Source organism: Phyllostomus discolor, chromosome 4 (assembly GCF_004126475.2).
Source record: "Phyllostomus discolor isolate MPI-MPIP mPhyDis1 chromosome 4, mPhyDis1.pri.v3, whole genome shotgun sequence".
Classification (NCBI taxonomy): domain Eukaryota; kingdom Metazoa; phylum Chordata; class Mammalia; order Chiroptera; family Phyllostomidae; genus Phyllostomus; species Phyllostomus discolor.
The window spans coordinates 60,496,551-60,517,548 of NC_040906.2; the positions used below are offsets into that span (position 1 = coordinate 60,496,551).

Consider the following 20,998-nt stretch of genomic DNA (forward strand, 5'->3'; position numbering starts at 1 on the left):
AATAATGGGGAAATAAATTAGAAAAACTTGACTTCCACCTTTTTCTAGAAGTGGTTGAAGAAATATGTAAGAAATTAGCATGAACATACCTCGACTGGAATTCACAAGAAGTAACTGTGATTTTAGCTTGTCAATAATAGTTTGTTGAAGTGACAGCTGTTCCTGTTGCTCACGTATTCTCTGCTCATAGTTTTCAGTCTGCTGACATAAAAACCAGTTAGCCTGATATTTACTGACAGATATGTACATATATTTTTTGTCTATTAATAATTACATAGATATGAATTGCCCATATTGCTATTTCCCAGATATTGAGCATTTATTTATGAGCTAAACACTGGCTCCAGCAATGTATTTATAATCATTACAAACATCTGGGATTTAAAACACTTGAAACACTGTAAAATTTAAAAAATCATCTTAAAGAAAGAAAATTTCACTTAAAGAGTTCAATATATAGGATTTCTTGGTCCTTCGGTTAGGATAAAAGTTGTAACTTAGAATTTAATCCTTAATGATAACAAAAAAGGCATAAATAATAAAATAATGTTACATTAAAGTTTTCTATAAAAATACCCACTAACTCAAAAGAGCAAAGATTTCATGTCTTTTAAATAATCACAGTTTTGAATTTATTTTTAGAGGGCAAAATAAAAAAGGAAATGGGTATAACTACCACATGAAAACCAAAGGGAGGGGTACAAATTATAAAATTCTGTTGATCACAAACTTCATTTCTAAACATTTTAAGACTTCAAAAAATGGTTAATTTTTAGTGGATATCTTAAATGCCACAATTTCTCTTATATTTGAAATCCATTTATTTTGCCATTTTATCACAATAGCTATGAGAATTAAGCAGTGAAATAAGACAAAGTTTGCATTAGAAAATACAAATACTGTAAACCTCCAAGAATTTGAAAATGTTGCATCAACAAATTAGTACAAAGTTTTAAAAACTTATTACCAAAATAATAGAGAATTCTTTACCAATTTGTATTACCAGGTAAGAAACAAATGACTAAATTATAAATTCCTTGAAATGTGAGATGGATGGGGTGTCTTAATAATCTCATAAAGTCCTTTAGTAGATACTAAATATTTGATTTGAATTGACTCTTGATCAAAGTTCAAAGTTGCAGAAAACAATAAGACTAAAGTTCATTATAAATTATACATATGTTCCTACATTCCCAAAATAAATTAGCTTAAGAAACTAAAGCAAAACCCCACATTTTCCCAAATAAAAGGTGAAATGTTATAATATATTTCAAACATGATAACTGACAGAGCTGATAAATAACCCAAGTGATGTACATGCCACCTGAAAGTAGTCTTATACAATGTAACTTGATATTCCCATAGAGCTCTGCAAGGTAACTTATACATAGAAAGTATTCATTCAGTACATGCTTGTTGAAAAAAAAAGGAAATAAAGAATCCAAGTTAAAAAAATCCAAGTACATTTTATTAATAGAAGAATAAATCCTGCAAGTCCATGTGCACTCTATGTCCTGTGACTATGTGTATAACTGAACCCTAGATACCAAATCCAGTCTAGGGCCAGGCTTCCTAGGACATGACATCTTATTCCTATATAAATTTTCATTCAAGGACCTAGAAAGAGTGGGTAGGTTGACTGAAAGAAGGATTCAAATGTCTATAGCAAATTCTGTAACACCTTAAATTTACCTAAATTACACACAGCCTCCAGGGCTGAGGTTTCAGCAAACTGATGTAAGTCTTCTCTATCTATTTCTGTATACTTAGAACTTTCTCCAAAGAACTCAAAGCTCATCACAATGACCAATAATTACCCATTCTTTCACTATTTTGATATATATGTACATTCTACTTATCCAAACATTAAGTAACCAGTACAAAAAACTTAGTCAGAGATAGGCCCAGAATAAATGTGTAGGTTGTTTAAGCCTCAGCCCATTCTCCATCCACTATATATTTTCTTCATCTCAGTGAAAAATGAACTGACCTGTATTTTCCTTTGGAACCAACTCAGAAAGCCTCTGTCAGGTAATTTTCCCTCCCTCCCTCCCTCCCTTCCTTCCTTCCTTCCAGATTTTACTTATTTTTTAAAAGCTCCCAGCTGGGGACCTGGACTGCAACCCAGGCATGTGCCCCTACTGGGTATCAAACCAGCAACCTTTTGGTTCACAGGTATTCAACCCACTGAGCCACAGCAGCCAGGGCTCTGGCATGTAATTTTCATCTTCTAGATTCTGGTTTAAAAACATACTTTAGCACATCTGCACATATAATAATAAATGAATCATGTTAAAAATGTATTCATATTAGCTTGGAAAAATCAACAGATCAACAATTATTTCAAATTGAAGTTTTGAATTATTTCTTAAACCACTTAACAAAATACTTCATAAACTCAAGCAAATTTTGTAATAGTTTAAAAACTAATACCTTGGAAGTACACCAAGGGAAACAGAAAAGCAGTGGTTCATGTTCTCTCACTGTTCTTTCTATATACTTATATTATAGATATTAAATTTCCCTTTAAACTATGGCCTCATCAAGGGCAAACACTATTTTGTCCTGTAATCTCCAGAGTACAGCAGAGTGTCTAGCACATATTGAGATGCTCAGTAAATATTACTTGAACAAATACACTGTTTATTTAAATAGTATATTTAAATAGTGATAGTTTAAAAAGTATCAGAGCAATAGATATGCCTTCACAAGTGACCTGAAAGAATAGAGAAAAGGCTTTGCTTTCTTCTGAAAGGGAAACAGGAAAAATGGAGACAAGGTCAGTAGGTAAATAAGACAAAAGGAAGTTAAGTTTAAGAATATGGATGCAAATGATAGGTAATGTCTGAAGATTATTATTACTTTTTTTAAAGGGAAGCGTTTACTTTCAGGAAAAAAGGTAAGAATTTAAGAGGAGAAAAATATATATTCAGAAAATAGTAAACAATAAAATTTGGCTATAAGACCATGAGGGAAGTCCAGAGAATATTATATCAAATTGGAAATTAAACAGTAGAATTCAGTTTGTTTGCTATGTTTGGAAACTAAGAGAAACGAAAAGGTTTTTTTAAAAATTAAATACTTATGCTCACTGAACAGATATGAATAAACTTATAGCCTGAAAAGTCCTTTTAAAAGGTCAGATAATTATTGCACTGTCACAGTATTAAAAAAAATTTACAAAGCCAAGTGCACCCCAGCACTATCAAAGACCCCATAAAACAGAAAAAATTAACAACCACATTGAAAATGTACAACAGCAATGTCTTGTCAACACTTCTGTACAGAGCACAGACATGACAGCTAAAACAGACAGAAGAGAAGATGCTTTTGACAGCCAGTGTGTGTGAATGATTCTTTGAGTCAGATGGCAGCAACAAGTTACCAACTAAGAGATCTGCATGACAACTAACCATCCATCTGTATCAAACACCATCTGGCCAAGATGACTCTGGCTTCTGTGTATTTGACACTCCTTCCAATTCTAAAGACTAGCAAAACAAGTGGTCTACGCAGCATCTAAAGAGGAAAAGCAGGTACTTAGGTACTTGTGCTATAATGCACTTTGTATCTTTCTTAGTGTACAAAAGCAAAACTTAAAACAATGGTGATCAAATATAGGACACATCTTAAATTTATTAAAAAGGTTGTCCACACATATTTTAATCAAAAGCTCATCTTAAGAAATGTCCTTTTATCCAGGCAAAATCTGAATCTATCTTCAAAACTGGCAGCATATTCTCTATAATTTTTGGACATACAGCTACCCAAATTTTCATGAGTTTCATTAACATAAAATAGAGCTCTAAAAACTGAATTATTTTCCTATTGCTGACACTGAAAATTCTAATTTTTCATATTTTCCAAAGCACTTATTTCCTAGATGAAGAAAAAGAAATGTCTAGTGCTCTTAAGTCATCTACAATAACCTAAATAGATCAAATGTTATTTCTTTTTGAACATTATGTCTTCTCATCCTAAAGAACTAATCTCAATATTCTGAAAAATACCATTGTTTTCCTTCAAGTATAAAAATCGGAATAAATGTTGAATGAATTAAAAAAAGTCTTTATTTAAAAACCTTTCAAACCATTCTAAAATTAACAAAGAGAACAAAAAACTTTACTGAAGGATTTGCTTGGCTACCACAAAAGCTCTTAATAGGGAGCTCCACAGTTCATAAAGTAAGATAATTAGATATTAATTATCCCAATACATAGCACTTTAGACACAAACTAATAGTTTTGTCTTGATACTTTGGTAAACTAACCATCAATTTTAAGTAAAAAAAAATGATATTGTATAGGATTAGCAACTCAGAGACCCTGCTTTCTTCATCCATTCTCTACTATATTCTCTTATAACCAGGTAGAAGTCCTGCCCTCTCTCTCCCTCCCAATACCAAGATTTACCTAGGCTAGAGCTACAGTCTGACAGATCAGATTATCAATCTAATTATCTACTATTAGGTGACAGTGCTGCCAGCAATTTCACAGCATGTCAAACGGTATACTAAGACAAACTATTTTTATTTTACAATCTTGTGTTTTGGCCCTGATTAATTTACTTAGTCTCTTTGAGTCTTGATTTTTTTCTCTTTGAAATGAAGATAATATTTACCTGCAGGATTGAAGGAGACTGCATGTATAAAATAGCTGGTACATAATAAGCTCCTTGTAAACATTAATTCCTTTCTTTTAATAATGTGCAAGCTATCTACATAACAGCTATTACCATAGTATGTAGTGCATATATTCATTAACTAAAGCTCTGATTACCTGAATACAGGCAGTTTGTGAGCAGACTTACCACATAACCACCCCATGCTCTAAGCCAGTTTTCTCAGTCTTTCTTCTAGTTCACTGTAACCTAGGACTCAGAAGTTTGTGGTATCGCCATTGAATCAAAAATATTCTGTCAAGCAAAAACAAGAAACTCTGATTGTTCAAAGTTTACAAAGAAAGTTTATAAAGCCTATAAAAAGCAGGCTCAAAAATGATTAAGGAATAATTAATGGCTGTTAAAAATTATCAAAGTAGCATGTTTGTTGAAAAAAATGCAAACATCAAAATGTCTACCATCGCCACCACCACAAAAACCCAGATAGGTACAAAGTAAAAAGTGGCAGTGTCTTTCTTCCCTTACTTTGTCTTCCATTCCTCCTCAGAGGTAACTACTACTGACACTTTGATATGAGCCCTTTCAGAACTCCTGTGTATATGTATATGTATCTTTCTTTTTAAAAAAATATGAATTGTTCTATAACCAAATTTTTCAATAATGCATTATCATCATGTGATCATTTCTGATTACTATGCACCAAAATCAGCAAGCTTTATATTCTTTATTTCATCTATTCCTTACACTAACGTTCTGAGGAGGTTAAAGATGAGAAAAACTGAGGCACAAAGAGGTACACAAAATAACATGCCCAAAGTTTCTAAGTAGGTAGTAGAGCTGGGATTAAATCCGAGTTTGCGTGACCTCAACACCCAAGCCCTGAATAACCACTATGGCATATCATAACAGTATACCTAGCTCTACGAAGGTCCTCTGTTTGCTATATACTTTCCCCTTAGGCAGTCTCATCCTCAGTGGCTCATTATGAGCATGACTCTCAAATTTCTCCTTCTAGTTCAGACCTTTACTCTGAGCTCTAGATCTATGAGGCCAAGTGCTACTGGAAAATTACTTCAAATTTTACTTATTCAAAACTAATGATTCTCCTCCCTCCAACTACCTAACTCTTCTTAAATCTATCAGCCAATCCCTTCTCTACACACTAGCTATTGTGTTCTTTGCAAAATGAAAATCTAACCACAACTATCATTCTCCCCCCACCCCCCAATTCTGAAATGGCTTCCTATTGCTCTTAGACTGAAGAAACAAAAATTCTCAATATGACCTCTAAAACTCTACAGTCTTGCCCCTACCTCTTCTCACACTGCAGTATTTCCCATATACTTTCAGCTGATTTAGGTCAATGGGTCTTTATAACAAAGGTCCTTATACCTGGAAAGTACACCCCCCGCCCCACCCCCCAGCGCTTTCAAAAATCACTTCATAAAGATTGTCTTCTCTGACCTCCTAGATTAGGTCAAGCCCCTAATAATTCTAATGGCAGATGACCTCTCTTCCTGATACTTACCAGACTTTGAAACTTTATATTTACGAGATTGTCTGACTAGTCTATGCTTTTCTGAACTGTGCCACTGTTCCACAAAACAGGGAGTATGTCTGCTTATCATTGCAACCCAGTACTTAGAGCAGTTCCTGTTATAACATATTGAGTAAGGTGCTCAGAACAGTTCTAAATAAATATCAGAATTTAAATTTCCCTAATTATTAATGGATCTTCTTGAACTTAGCATACCTGTCTGAAAGTTCTGACAGGACATATTTCTATAAATAAAAACCTAGAACAGCCCTGGCTGGCGTAGCTCAGTGGATTGAGTGCGGGCTGCGAACCAAAGTGTCGCAGGTTCGATTCCCAGTCAGGGTACATGCCTGGGTTGCAGGCCATGACCCCCAGCAACCACACATTGATGTTTCCCTCTCTCTCTATCTCCCTTTCCTCTCTAAAAATAAATAAATAAAATCTGTTGGGGAAAAAAACCTAGAACAAAGGATACATATATTTTAAATTCTGAAAATAAGTCAATGGCAAAATACTAATGAATACAATAGAAAAAATAAGGCTTTGATTAGAAATAGAAGCATCTTTATTTTAATGCCAGTAGCTTCAGTAGGAAAAACCCCAGAGTGAACTGCTCTATTCTCATCAATACTTTACACAGACAAATATGATTCTGGGGAACAAAAGAAGGAACCAAAAGATAGTAAACAATGAGTCATATACATTTTAAGTGTTTTAATAGTACCTACAATAAAGACATTTTATGCCTTCATGTAATTCTTTAAACCATGTTTTTTATAAGCTTTCAGAGGTAACATAGGCCTTCAGGCTGAGAGTTACAATTTCAGATGGGTCAAGACCAGCTCTAGAAAAAAGTAATCTGACAAAATAGTCTTTACAACTTTATATTTATTGTCAGAACAATGTTGGATCTATAATTTATGATAAAAAGACAGAGCAGAGTCAATTAGTTTTATTGATGGAGGCCTTTACCTTAGACTCACTGGTTAATATTCTTCACCCTTTTTAATAGTACAAAAAAAAAAAAGCAATTTATACCACAGCAACTGAACTATCTTAGAATTAAGATTTCTTTCTTTGTATAAGACATTGTTGATTTTTCTCTTTTAATCAAGAACTGGACAGGAAGAGACAAATTCCCTTTTTTTTTTAAATACTCTGTGTTTCTCTTCAATAGAAATACTCTGTATTTCTCTTCAACAAGGAGATTTATATTTCTGACTACAAAATACAAAGGATCCTGGAACAAGCAGATCAGCTATAGGAAGTTTTTGATAACTTAATCATATATGAATATGGTAATCTGATTTTTAAATGGCAATAAGTTTTAAAATTTTCAGATTTTTAATTATTTTATTATTGATTCTTCTCTGAGAAAGATGGTCAAAGAAGCAGTAGAGGGTACTTAACTCTTTATTAAAAATACTAGTTTCCTCCCAAAAAAACAGCGGAAGGAATGAATGGATAACAAACAGCTTGGTAATGTAATAAAACTGATTACATATTTAACTTCAATTTATGGAATCTTGTGATATTTGAAAATCTCCAGGCAATTTTAGCTTAGCCATAAGATGTGGCAAAGACTGTTAATTATTCCCCTATATACAATCTCATTTCTTTTTTTTTTAAGATTTTATTTATTTATAAAAGAGAGGAGAAGGGAGGGAGAAAGAGAGAGAGAAACATTAATGTGTGGTTGCCTCTCATGTGGCCTGCACTGGGGACCTGGCCTGCAACCCACGCATGTGCCCTGACTGCAGTCTCATTTCTCTAAGTAATATGAACTATTAGCTGGGCATATGGACATCCAAGTAGGGAATATAGTTTTTAGTCATCCCCACTTGTAGATGTGAGCATGCAACTACGTTCTGGCTAACAAGATGTGAACAGAAGTGACCTGTACAAATTTTGGACCACATAATTAAAAGGAAGCTGTCTGCTCTTCCCTGCTACTTTTCTTTCTTTTTCTCTCTTCTCCCCTCTCTCTTCCTCTCTTCTCACTGGCAGGGAAATGGTAAGAAATAGAGTAGCCACTGTGACTCCAGAGACCGAAACCATATTTTAAGGATTCTCAAGCTACCTTACCACCTGGCTACTCAACTCTGAACTGTTATATGGGCGAGAAATAAACAACTCTCTTATTTAGCCACAATATTTCTTGGTCTCTGTAACAACAGCTCATCCTATACAATAACTAATTCAGAGGCCAAGCCAACTCTATAAGGGCTATTGTGATGTAAACACTTCTCTATTTGGTAAGTCAGAAAATCTCTCAGTGTGGATACATATGAATGTTTATACAAAGCAAGAAGCAGAATAAGCAATGTTAGACTATGAATCCTTTAACTGCATGCTCTATGTCTTATTTTCTTTGAATACCAGGCATTTATTATGTGCCTAGCATATACTAAATCATTTGTAGGATGAATAAAAAACTATTAATAGCAAGCTTTATATTCTACCCTTTATTGGTAAGAGAGGTATAGCTCACAAAATAAGAATTCATCCAAGAAAAAAAGAGACTATATTAGATTCATAGCAATGGGAATAAAACACTTTGAAAACCTGAAATGGGGTACAGTTTAGCTTATTACAGGTTATTATAATGAATATTGAGTTTAGAGTCAGATGAACCTAGTTTCAGCACAGATTCTGCCACTTGGGTTGAAAACGAACTTTACTAAGTCTTGGTTTCTTCATCTGAAAACAGGGCTAACAATTTTGACTTTATAGGGCTAAGAGGAAGCATGTAACAGTTTATTAGACACTTAGGTTGGAGGTTCTAAAACAATTCAAAGGCATGCTAGCAGGACTGCCTAAGCATAACAATGAAAAATTTGGTATAAAAAAGGAGAAATACACTACATAGGGGCCAGGGAATGTAAATATACTTAATGATCAATAGTGTGATACTAGTAGTATTCAACAGTATGTGGATCATCCTTTGACACTTAAGTGAGATAATTTAGGATAAATAAAAGGCAGCTTATAAAACTCAGCACTCCTTTGAAATGGTACAGGTGAGAAAAACAATGCCTATATAAGTTCAGGTCTGACATGCAATTTAATGTGCCTTCTGAGTGGAAATGGGATATATGGGTCTAGAGCTCAGAGGCAGGTCTGGAGTAAGGACATAAATTTAGGAGTCACTCTTACAGGTACCTGAAGCCATAGGAAAAGGTGAGATGGCTAATACAAGAATATAAAGTACGAAGCAAAGAAGGCCTTGAAAAACTAACATTAAGGCCTGGTAGTAGAGAACCTAACAAAGGAGACAGAGGAAGTGGGGTCCAAAAGGGTATGAGAAAAATCAAACATGGTGTCTGGAATGTTAAAGAAAATAGTGTTTAAAGGAAGAGGTAGTACAAGAGATACAGTCAGCTAAGAAATGGAATGAGGTAGCTCAGTATGTCTGAACTTGAAAGACTACTGATTTTAGGCAAAGAAGTTATACACATGAAATCTGTGGTCAAGCAGATTTTTCCAAATCCCAGTTCTAACTAGCTTTACTATGATACATATTTGTTACGTGGTTGTGGGCAAGTTATTTTATCTCTCTGTACTTCATTTTCATCATCTGAAAAATGAAAATATTTCCTTATAAGATTTGTACAATGATTAAATTAGATGATTGTAAAGCACTTTGACCAACATAGGCCTCAATAAATCTTAAGAGATGATGATAAGATAAAAACATTTAAAAATAATTTAAAACTGTTTTCAGATTAGCATGATTCCATTTTTGATAAAATGTAATTCATATATTCTGGAAGGGCATCTATCAAATTACTAACAATGGTTACCCCTGGGGAGTGAGGAAGAGGACCATCACTTTATATTCTGTATACCTTGAATAATTTGCATTTTTTTCAATAAGCATGTGCTGCTTTTGTAATTTTGCCCAATGATATTTTAAAAATCACTTACCTGCCTTATTGGTCTTTGCCTCCCTTATTAATTTAAATTACTCAAATGCATCTGCTTGACAGAATGTTCTTAAATAAATGTAGCATATTGACTTCTCAAAGAGGAATTTTAGACTCTTAAATTGCAGTGAACTAGAAGAAACACTGTGACAAGAACTGGCTTGGACTTTGAACAACTAAGCAGTAAAAGACTAGTGAGTTTGTTCAATCTGATGACAGCAATAAAACAGCTCATACGAAAATCTAGCTACATCAATTCTGTTTTTTTGCAACAGATTTTTCTAAGTTGTGGTAAAATATATTTAACATAAAATTTGCCATTTTAACTATTTTTAATTCTGTGGCATTAAGTACACTTACACTGTGGTGCAACCCTCACCATCATCCATCTCTAGAACTTTTTCATCTTCCCAAAATGAAACTCTGGATCTGTAAAACACTAACTCTCCATTCTCCTCCCCCAGCCTCTAAAAAAGCCATCCTACTTTGTCTCTATGAAACTGACTACTCTAAGTATCTCATGAAAGTAGAATCATCTTTTGTGACAGTCTTATTTTACTTAACATAATATCTTCGAGGCTCATCTATATTGAACCATGTGTCAGATTTCCTTCCTTTTAAAGGCTGAATAATATCTCACTGTATGCATATACAGCATTTTGTTTATTTAAACATTCTGTTAAAGTGGTTTTACATGGACTGATTTTGTATGTTAACCATTCTTGCATTGCAGGAATAAATTTGATTTGGTTAAGGTGTGCACTGCTTGTAATATGCTGCTGAATTAAGTTTGCTAGTATTTTGTTGAGGATTTTTATATTAATACCTGTATGGAACATTGGTCTATAATTTTCTTTCTTTTTTCTGGTATTTCTGTCTTTGGGATTAAGGTAACACTGGCCTCCTAGAATGAGTTATGAAGCGCTCTATTCTAATCAATTTTGGTGGAATAATGTGAAAAGGATTGGTGTTATTTCTTATTTGCATGTTTGGCAGAATTCATCAGTGAAGCCTCTGGGTCCTGGGCTATCATTGTTGAGAATTTTTTTATTACTGTCTCAATCTCTTTACGAGGTATAGATCTATTAGATTTCTTATTTTTCATAATTTAGTCTCGGTAGGTTGAGTGTTTCTAGGAATTTGTCCATTTTATCAAGGTTATTCAATTTGTTGGTACACAACTTCTCTAAGGTTGTCCCATTGCTTCTCTCCTTCTCTTGCTCTACTCTCTTTCTCCTCAGTACCTTCTCTAACACTTCAAATATCAACTCTACAAAGACAACTTCCAAATCTGTATTTCCATCTGGTACCTTATTCCAGAGATCCACACTTCAAGTTGCTTGCTGGTCATCTTCCCCTAGCTAATTGTCTAACACTTGAACTCAAAATATCCAAATCAAGTAAAATAATAATTTCCTTTACCAAAATCAGCATCCTCTGTTTCTGTGGCTGCATCATCAATCTTCCAATTATCCAGGCTGAAAATCTTCAAAGTGCTAAATATGGTATTTAAAAATTTAGGTCTGACTTAAAAACATTTAATCTTCATACTAGAAGCATGAGAACCTATATATATCATCTTATTACAAAGATTATAAGTGAGTAATAACTAGCTTGCTTTACTTCAAAATTCAATGTCATTTCTAGGAGTAGATACATGAGTGGAAATTAGTGATTTACATTTAGTACTTTTGATTCTGTAAGTTCAAAAACAATGTTTCATAAAATAAAATCCCAAGAAGTAAAAAGTATAAATGTCTTCTCACAAATATGTTTTCTAAAAGGTTAAAAAAATAAATAATAAAATATAAAACTCAATGTCAGAACTCTTATTTCATTATACTACTGGCATGCCATGTTTTATTGCATTTTGTTTTATTGTGCTTCATCGATATTGCCTTTTCATCAACATTGAGCCAAGACCTTCTACCAATAAAAAGGTAGAAGGTCTTGGCTCAAGACCAGGTACCAATCTACCAAGTAAATTCATCTCACTGAAGGCTCAGATGAATTTACTGAATTAATCTATCTGATGTATAACATTAAGTTTATGGTGTAAAGCATGTTATTTTCATATTTACATATTGTAATATTATTAACATTGTAGCATTATCACATTACACAATTATAGTACAATTATTATTGTCTATATTCTGTCTCATTTACTACTTGTTTGTACCATTATTTACTACACACCTATAACCTTAAACACTACCAATCTTATCCACCACTCCCACCCCCATGCTATCCCCTGGTTAGCACCATTTAACTGTTTTTTATATATTTGACTTTTTTAGATTTTATGTATAAGTGATACATGATAAACCCTTCTAACTTCTTGCCACCACCACCTCCTTTTGCAAACTTATCTTCATTTGTGACTATTTTTTCCTTTCATTCCCTTCAGTTCTCAGAAGAATAAATATTTCCTTTCTTATTCATAGTAAATTTTTCACCCTACTCCTGACCAATGGGTTGGCCTAATTTTCCTCCTACCCTTTTGTCCTTTAACGATTTCTTCATCCTATACACTCTAACTCAGAAATGTTATCCACATTCAAGGTTAAAATAAAACCTGTTACTCTAGAATGTATATCTATAATCTCCAATTCAGAATGTCACACAGGTTTTGAGATCCATATCTGTAACCATCCACTGGACATTTTCATCTTCATGCCCCATAAGTAACTAAATCTAATAACTGAAAATTACAGATCTTATTTATCTATCCCCAAATTTTCACCTTCTTCCCCATCCTTGATTTCAGTTGTCAGCACACCAATTGATCCAGTCTTCTATTCCAGATACTCAGGTATCATTCTAGAATCCATGCCATCACCTTCAGAAATGGCTCGCAGCTGTCACCTGCTTTCTATTCTATCTCCTAAATAAATCTTGGGATCTCTTCTCCAATTCATTCTTAATACTAATTTAACTCCTTATTTTGGTTGCTTGAAATGAAGGCAACTTTTTTTAAATGGAAGTACAACATATATACACACATATTAAAATATGCATATTAATAGATATTTATGTATCTATATTTAAGTCTATATTAAAGTACAGCCCTGGCCAGGGTGGCTCAATTGACTGGAGTATTGTCCCTTTCCCACAGACTGAAGGGTCAATGTCTGGGTTTGATTTTTGGTCAGGGCACATACCCAGGTTGCAGGTTCAATCCCTGGTTGGGATGCACATGAGAAGACAATCACTCGACATTTCTCTTGCATTGATGTTTCTCTCTTTCTCTCAAAGCAATGAAAAAATGTCCTCAGGTGAGGATAAAAAACAAATAAATAAAGTACATAAACCTCAACTTGATGATTGCCACGTACTTTTAAATTCCTGGCTCTTACAACACTGGTTAGCACTGATATGTTTGTTCAGCTGAATTCCACATTGTTCTCTATCCTATCTATCTTCTATTCCATAATCTTTTGTGTAATTATATATTAAGACTTTTCTAAAGCATATATGTATTAACCTTCAGTAAAATTTAAAAAAGATTTTATTTATTTTTAGAGAGAGGGGAAAGGAGGGAGAGAGGGAAACACCAATGTGTGATTGCCTCTCTCACGCCCTCTACTGGGGAACTGGCCCACAACCCAGGCATGTGCCCTGACTGGGAATTGAACTGGCAAACCCCTGGTTCTCAGGCTGGCACTCAGTCCACTGAGCCACACCAGCCAGGACTCCTTCAGTAAACGCTGACTGAAGAAAAAATACTATCCAAATAACCATGTAAAAACAAAAAACTGGCTAAGATAATACTTCTTTCAGTTTGTAATTTTATGTAAGAATTATTTATACCTGAAACTAATATAAAATACTGAAAGTCAACTGTAATTAAAAATAAAATGAAAAAATAAAAAATAATTTATGAAAGAACATTTCTCATCTAGTATACATAATGCCTTAAAAATGAAGTCTTCCCATAGGTCACAATGTTTTTTAAAAAGTAAACATAAAATTCTCAGATTTTATTCATTAATATATCCCCATGTTTCAGTAATCATAGTTCTTCAAAGCAGTGTCTAACAATATAATATTTTTCAGTAATAAGACTCTCACATTCCATTTACCAGGATACAAAACTTTCAAAACCAAAACCATCTACCTTTTGCTGTAGTTCTTTTACTGCAGAATCTCTATCCATGCATGCCTGTCGGAAAGCTTCGTAAGCTTTATTGAGTTGCTCACCAATGTTTTTATCCATTTCTTTCTGTCCTGTAGCATCACTATCAAAGATGGAGTAAATAACACGTCTGGAAAATAATTAGAACAACTTATAGCTATTCAGTTATATAAATCTCATTTTTAAAATGCATCTTAAATACAATTCTAAATGGTTTGTCATAATCATTATAGCACCAAGTACTATAAAGGTTTATAAAGGCACAAAAGTCTCATCTAAAATACTAATAATAAATACCATGAACCCTTAATTTCTATAATTTTTAAATATTCTTTACTAGTGCTTAAGGAGCAAGTGGGAATCCAGTTCATAAAGATGCTACTTTGAAAACAGTAATCTGTAAGTGCAAATTAAAAATGGAGAAATATAAAAGTATTGTTAATACATTACAGCAATGCACAACAGGATTAACAACGTGGGAAGAGATTTCTTTTTACTAAACGAACAGTTACTCCCTTACAAGGTGAATTCTCACTACACTGAAATTAGAGCAAAATTAAATACATAATAAATGTTTGTGGATGGAGTTCGCACTGTTGTTATCACAGAGCAATTAAGATGTGTGAAAATACTCTTATTTTAGCACAAAATCTAAGGAGAGCTGCTGTTAGACTATATATTTAAAAAGAAAAACCACATCCCTCACTCCCTATTAGTTTTCTAACCTCCCTGCTGTTTCTGAACTACAGGTGATTTACTCAGTGGAGATAATTTGGTTTTATCACCTCAATTTGCATAATATCTCTAACCACATTCCTGGGCTCTGAGCAGAGGACCATCATGACTGATTCCTCCTGTCCAGCTGTAAACACCACACCACCACCACAGGACCTTTCTCTTAACCCTCTGAAAGCCACAAAAGAGACAGAGTTCCCTATAAGTTATAGGAGGTTTCTGGAGTACCAAATTATTTAGCTTCTTTATAATTGGAAACCTTCATCAACTCAGTTTCCAAACTTTCATAACATCTTTCATTTTATCTTTGGGTACACATTGCTTTAAAATTTTTTTTAGTATTTTACATAAAGATATAGTTCATATAACATAAAATTCACCATTTCAAAGTATAAATTTTGGCTTTTTTTTTTAGTACATTCACTATGTTGTGCAACCATCACCATTATATAACTCCAGAACATTTTTCATCAGCATATAAAGAAACCCTGTGCCTATTAGCAGTTAGGCCTAATTCCCTTTTCTCCTCATTCCCTTGCAACCACCAATCGGATTTCTAATGCTATGGATTAGCATTAGAAATATTCTTTTGAATATTTCATATAAACAGAATCATACACTTCATGGTCTTTGTACCTGGCTTTTTTTCACATAGCATAAAATTTCCAAGGTTTATCCATGTTGTAGCATGTAATAATTCTTCATTGCTTTTTATGTCTGAATAATATTCCACTGCAGACATACACTTTATTTATCCATTCATCAAATAATGGAGATTTGGAATCTTTCTACTTTTTGGTTGTTTTAAATAAAGCCACTATTTGTGTAACACATATTTGTGTGAACCTATTTTTGATTCTCTTGGCTATATACCAAGGTGCAAAACTGCTGGGTCAGATGGTAATCCTCTTTAACTTCTTAAAGGAGTGTTAAAACTGTTTCCAAAAAGGCTGTATCATTTTATATTTCTACTAGCAATTAATCTAATTATCTAATTAGATAATTAGATTAATTGCTAGTAGCATTTAATCTAATTGATAAGTGTTTCAATATCTTCACATCTTCACCAACATTAATTGTCTATTTTAAAATTATATGCATCCTAGTGGGTGTGAAGTGGTACCCTCAACACAGTTTTAATTTGCATTTCCCTAAAGATGTTAACCATCTTTCCACTGTTTATTGTTTATTTGTATATCTTCTTTGGAGAAATGTCTACTGAAGTCCTTTGCCCACTTTTTAATTGGGTTGTCTAATAGAGACTTAGTAGATATATGTTAATAAATACATGCACATGCATACATATGTATATATGTATGTATATAATTGGCAAATATTTTCTCCCATTCTTTAGATTGTCTTTTCATTTCCTGATAGTGTCCTTTGACAAAGTTTAAATTTAAAAAAATCTTTTTTTCTCAACAAGTAAACTGGCGTTTTAATTTTAAAAAAATTTTATTGATTGATTTGAAAGAGAGAGACATTGATTTGTTGTTTCACTCATTTATGCATTCTTGTATGTGCTCTGACCAGGGATTGAACCCACAAAGTTTTATATTTTTTCTTTTGTTGCTTGTACTTTTCGTGTCATATCTAAGAAAATATTGCTTGACTTCAGGCCAAGATGGAGGTATAGGTAGATACACTGTGCCTCCTTGCACAACCAAAAGGTCAATAACAAATTTAAAAATGAAAAACAGAAGAACTGCCAGATAATCAAACTGTATGAAGTTCAATAACCAAGGAGATAAAGAAAAACATTCATCCAGACTGGTAGGAGGGGCAGAGATGGGCAGCTGCGGTGGAGAGGACTTGAGGCAAGGCAGCGGCTGGAGGACCAGGGCAGGCGTGGTTGCTGGCAGACGGGGCAGTCCTGCATTTGTGTGTGGATAAACCAGGAGGAACAACTGGGGAGCGAGACAGGCCCCACAACCCAGGGTTCCAGCCCAGGAAATAAAGCCTCAATACCTCTGACTGAGAAAACCTGTGGGTGTTGAGGCAGCAGGAGAAACTCCGAGCTTCACAGAGTTCACTGGAGGGGCCCACAGGGTCCTGGAATGTATACAAAAAAACCCACCAAGGAATCAGCACCAGAAGAACCCAAATTGCTTGTGGGTAGTGGGGGAAGTGACTGAAAGCCTGTGCAGAGTTGAGCAAGCAGCACTGTTCCTGCTTGGACCTCTCCCTCACATATAGAGCCACGACACAGCAATGTGAGTAGCCCCACCATGGTGAACACCTGAGGCTACACCCCTCCACTAGAAACAAGCGTGCCAAGACAAAAAAAGTAGCCTAAATGAAGAACAAATCAAAGCTCCAGAAAAAATACAACGAAGCGATGAAGGGATAGCCAACCTATTAGATGCAGAGTTCAAAACACTGGTAATCAGGATGCTCACAGAATTGGTGAGTATGGTTGCAAACTAGAGGAAAAAGTGAAGGCTTTGAAAAATGAAATAAAGCAAAATGTACAGGGAGTCAACAGTGAAGGAAAGCAAATGAGGACTCAAATCAATGGTTTGGAGTAGAAGGAAGAAATAAACATGCAACCAGAACAAAATGAAGAAACAAGAATTCAAAAAGATGAGGAGAGGCTTAGAAACCTCTGGGGCAACTTTAAATATTCCAACATCCAAATCATAGGGGTGCCAGAAGGAGAAAAGGAAGAGCAAGAAATTGGAAACTTATTTGAAAAAATAATGAAGGGGAACTTTCCTAATCTAGTAAAGGAAATAGACTTCCAGGAAGTCCAGGAAGCTAAGAGAGTCCCAAAGAAGTGGGGCCCAAGGAAGCACATACCGAGGCACATCATAATTGTATTACCCAAGATTAAAGATAATAAGAGAATCTTAAAAGCAGCAAGAGAAAAGGACACAGTTACCTACAAAGAAGTTCCCATTAGGCTATCAGCTGATTTCTCAAAAGCAACCTTATGGGCAAGAAAGGGCTGGAAAGAAGTATTCCAAGTCATGAAAGGCAAGGACCTACATCCAAGATTACTCTGTCCCACAAAGCTATCATTTAGAATGGAGGGGCAGATCAAGTGCTCCCCAGATAAGGTCAAGTTAAAGGAGTTCATCATCACGAAGCCCTCATTATATGAAATGTTAAAGGCGCTTACCCAAGAAAAAGAAGATAAAAAAATATGAACAGTAAAATGACAACAAACTCACAACTATCAACAATATAACCTAAAAAAAACAAAAACAAAAACAAACTAAGCAAACAACTAGAACAGGAACAGAATCACAGAAATGGAGGTTACATGGAGGTTATCAGTGGGGAGGGGGAGGAGGGAGAATGTGGGAAAAGTCAGGGAATAAGAAGCATAAATGGTAGGCACAAAATAGGCAGGGAGGGGTGGTTTAAGAATAGTGTAGGAAATGTAGAAGCCAAAGAACTTACATGTATGATCCATGGACATGAACTACGGGGGTGGAGGGGAATGCTGGTGAGAGTGTGCAGGGCAAAGGGGAGTAAAGAGGGGAAAATGGGACAACTGTAATAGCATAATCAATAAAATATATTAAAAAAGAAAATATTGCCCAATCCAAGGTCACACAGATTATCACCTATGTTTCCTTTTAAGAATTTTATTATTTTAGTCCCTGGCTGGCGTAGCTCAGTGGATTGAGCGTGGGCTGGGAATCAAAGTGTCCCAGGTTCGATTCCCAGCCAGGGTACATTCCTGGGTTGCAAGCCATGACCCCCAGCAACCGCACATTGATGTTTCTCTCTCTCTCTATCTCCCTCCCTTCCCTCTCTAAAAATAAATAAATGAAATCTTAAAAAAAAAAAAGAATTTTATTATTTTAGCTTTTACATTTAGATATTTGATCCATATTGAGTTGATTTGTAAATGGTGTGATGTATGGGTCCAGATTCCTTCTTTTGCATGTGGCTATTCAGCTGTCCTGGTACCATTTGTTAAAAAGCTATTCTCTTACACTCAATAGCCTTGTCACCCATGTCAAAAACAGGTGAGCATAAATCACAATGCTCTTTTAAATACCTAGGTAACATTTCAATCCTATCAGCCAATCTTTCATTTTAGGATAATAAATACTCCTAAGTATTTGATATAAAATTGACTCCTAAGTCAATTTTCAGGCTTAATAAAACGAATTTCAAGGTTTTTATTATGGGGATCATAATGTCATTAATGTCTGAAGAAATAAAAGAATGGCAATCTTTTTAAATAGTCTACTCAAGAAGTTGTTTCTACTGCAATATCTGATAGTAGATGAAGTAGATAGTGGAAAAGATGAAATACTGTTAGGAAAATCAACATTGCCAGGATTTCTTTCTTTCTTATTTATAGAGAGAGGAAGGGAGGGAGAAAGAGAGGGAGAGAAACAATGAAAACATCAATTGGTTGCCTCTTGCATGCCTCCAACCAGGAACCTGGCTGGCGACCCAGACACGTGCCCTGACCAGGAACTGAAACAGTGGCCTTTTGGTGTGCATGATGATGCCCAACCCACCGAGCTACACCAGTCAGGGCCATTGCCAGGATTTCTGACACGCCAAGAACACCATGGGAACATATTAACATTAATATAAAACATCACTTTGAATACTTTATTTATTTATTTGTTTGTTTGTTTGTTTATACACTAAATCAACCAGAGAAGGATTTAAGGCAGTTTATACAGAGATTAAAAATAAGTATATAAGCAGGGAAAGAAAAATAAGGGTAGGTAGCTACAGGGACTATAATATACTATAACATGCTAATGTAGAAGTTAAAGGTTTTAAGTAACTAAATGACTAAGTTATCTATCACTGTTTTAAAAAGCTACATATGTCATTACAAATTGTCAATGTAAATCTCACCCATATTTTTCAATCTGGGCCACTAAATCTCTTCGGACCCCAGTTTTTTTTCTCTACAATATAAAAATTATATTTGGAATAGATTTCTAAGAAACTTCTTTGTTCTACAGTTCTTGAGTCTGTGAGTCTAAAAATGCATGTCTGTTCCATCAAGAAGGTACATTCTTGTTTTTAAAAATATAAATACAGAATTAAAAATAGCTACATCATATGTAAGTAAGTTATGTGGAATATTCACTTCAGGTCCTTGAATTAGATCATACAAATGTCTCTGAATTACTAAGTAAATTCCACAGGAATGCATTCTATTTCCTGAAATAAGAATGTACACTGGAGAGATATGATTCAGGTCAATACAACTAAATAAATGATATGTTTAATTCTTATCTCACAGCCAAGAAGAGAATTGGGTGTTAATCAGTGACACTGACCAGAGAAAAAGGAAAAGTCTCTGGACCCAGCTAATTAAATTGAACAGATTTCAAATATTAACACCCTGAACTTTAAAGCCACTCATTCCTCTGTTTTTTAAAGCATTCATTAAGTGTAAGATTAATTTCACAATTTAAGAGGCAGTCACATTTCAATTACATCTTGGCATGTCTTCTGTAAAATTTGCCAGGCTCCAGGGAATTCACTTTATTTATAGTAAATATGCTCAAACCCAAATCTTATGGTCATTGTCACTCCCCAAGCCCAGAATGTCCAAGCTAGAGCAACCTCTGTCTTAGAAACACTCTTTCAGTTATGGTTTCACTCTTTTTAAATATATTTTAAGTAAAGCCTTCCACAGTAATTTTTCTGTTTCTCCGTCTGGTTTGCCAGTTTCTTCCTATCACATAAGAAGACAAGATTAAGTCACTTATGCCACAGAAAGCAGCTGGATGGATAGAATGCAAAGTGGCCCCCCAACCTCAATCCTCCAGAAGCCAGGGTAGCTCCCACCCACTCACCTCCACAAACAGTTAGTTCCATTTTGCCCCTGAGTGGTTCCTGATAGAAGGGACATGGAAGGCAGTTGGTTCTTGTTCTGCTTCCCTGGTTCAGCATGTGCCACCCAGGAGGAAGCACCAAGAAATTCCCTGGGCATCAGGTTGCTTCCTCCTTCACCAATACCTTGGTTCAATAATGAAACTGCTGCAGGCTAGGAGAGGCAGCCTGCACAAGGGAGATAATTTTGTCTTCCCTTGGTAAAGTTTCTCAACTCCA

General features: G+C 34.7%; 1 protein-coding gene across 4 annotated transcripts in view; it reads right to left on the reverse strand.

The window, feature by feature from the left end:
- TANK (TRAF family member associated NFKB activator) overlaps positions 1–20,998 on the reverse strand; it is a 90,644-nt gene that overhangs the window by 33,489 nt on the left and 36,157 nt on the right. For 2 of the 4 annotated variants that reach the window (XM_036023397.1, XM_028509275.2), the window contains exons 2-3: positions 14,201–14,348; positions 90–201 (exon numbers count right to left, since the gene is read on the reverse strand). In XM_036023397.1, coding sequence (XP_035879290.1) covers positions 90–201; positions 14,201–14,299 — 211 coding nt within the window. In that variant the 5' untranslated portion in view covers positions 14,300–14,348. The remainder of the gene's footprint in view (positions 1–89; positions 202–14,200; positions 14,349–20,998) is intronic. The other 2 variants (XM_028509276.2, XM_036023398.1) reach the window with 2 other exon arrangements.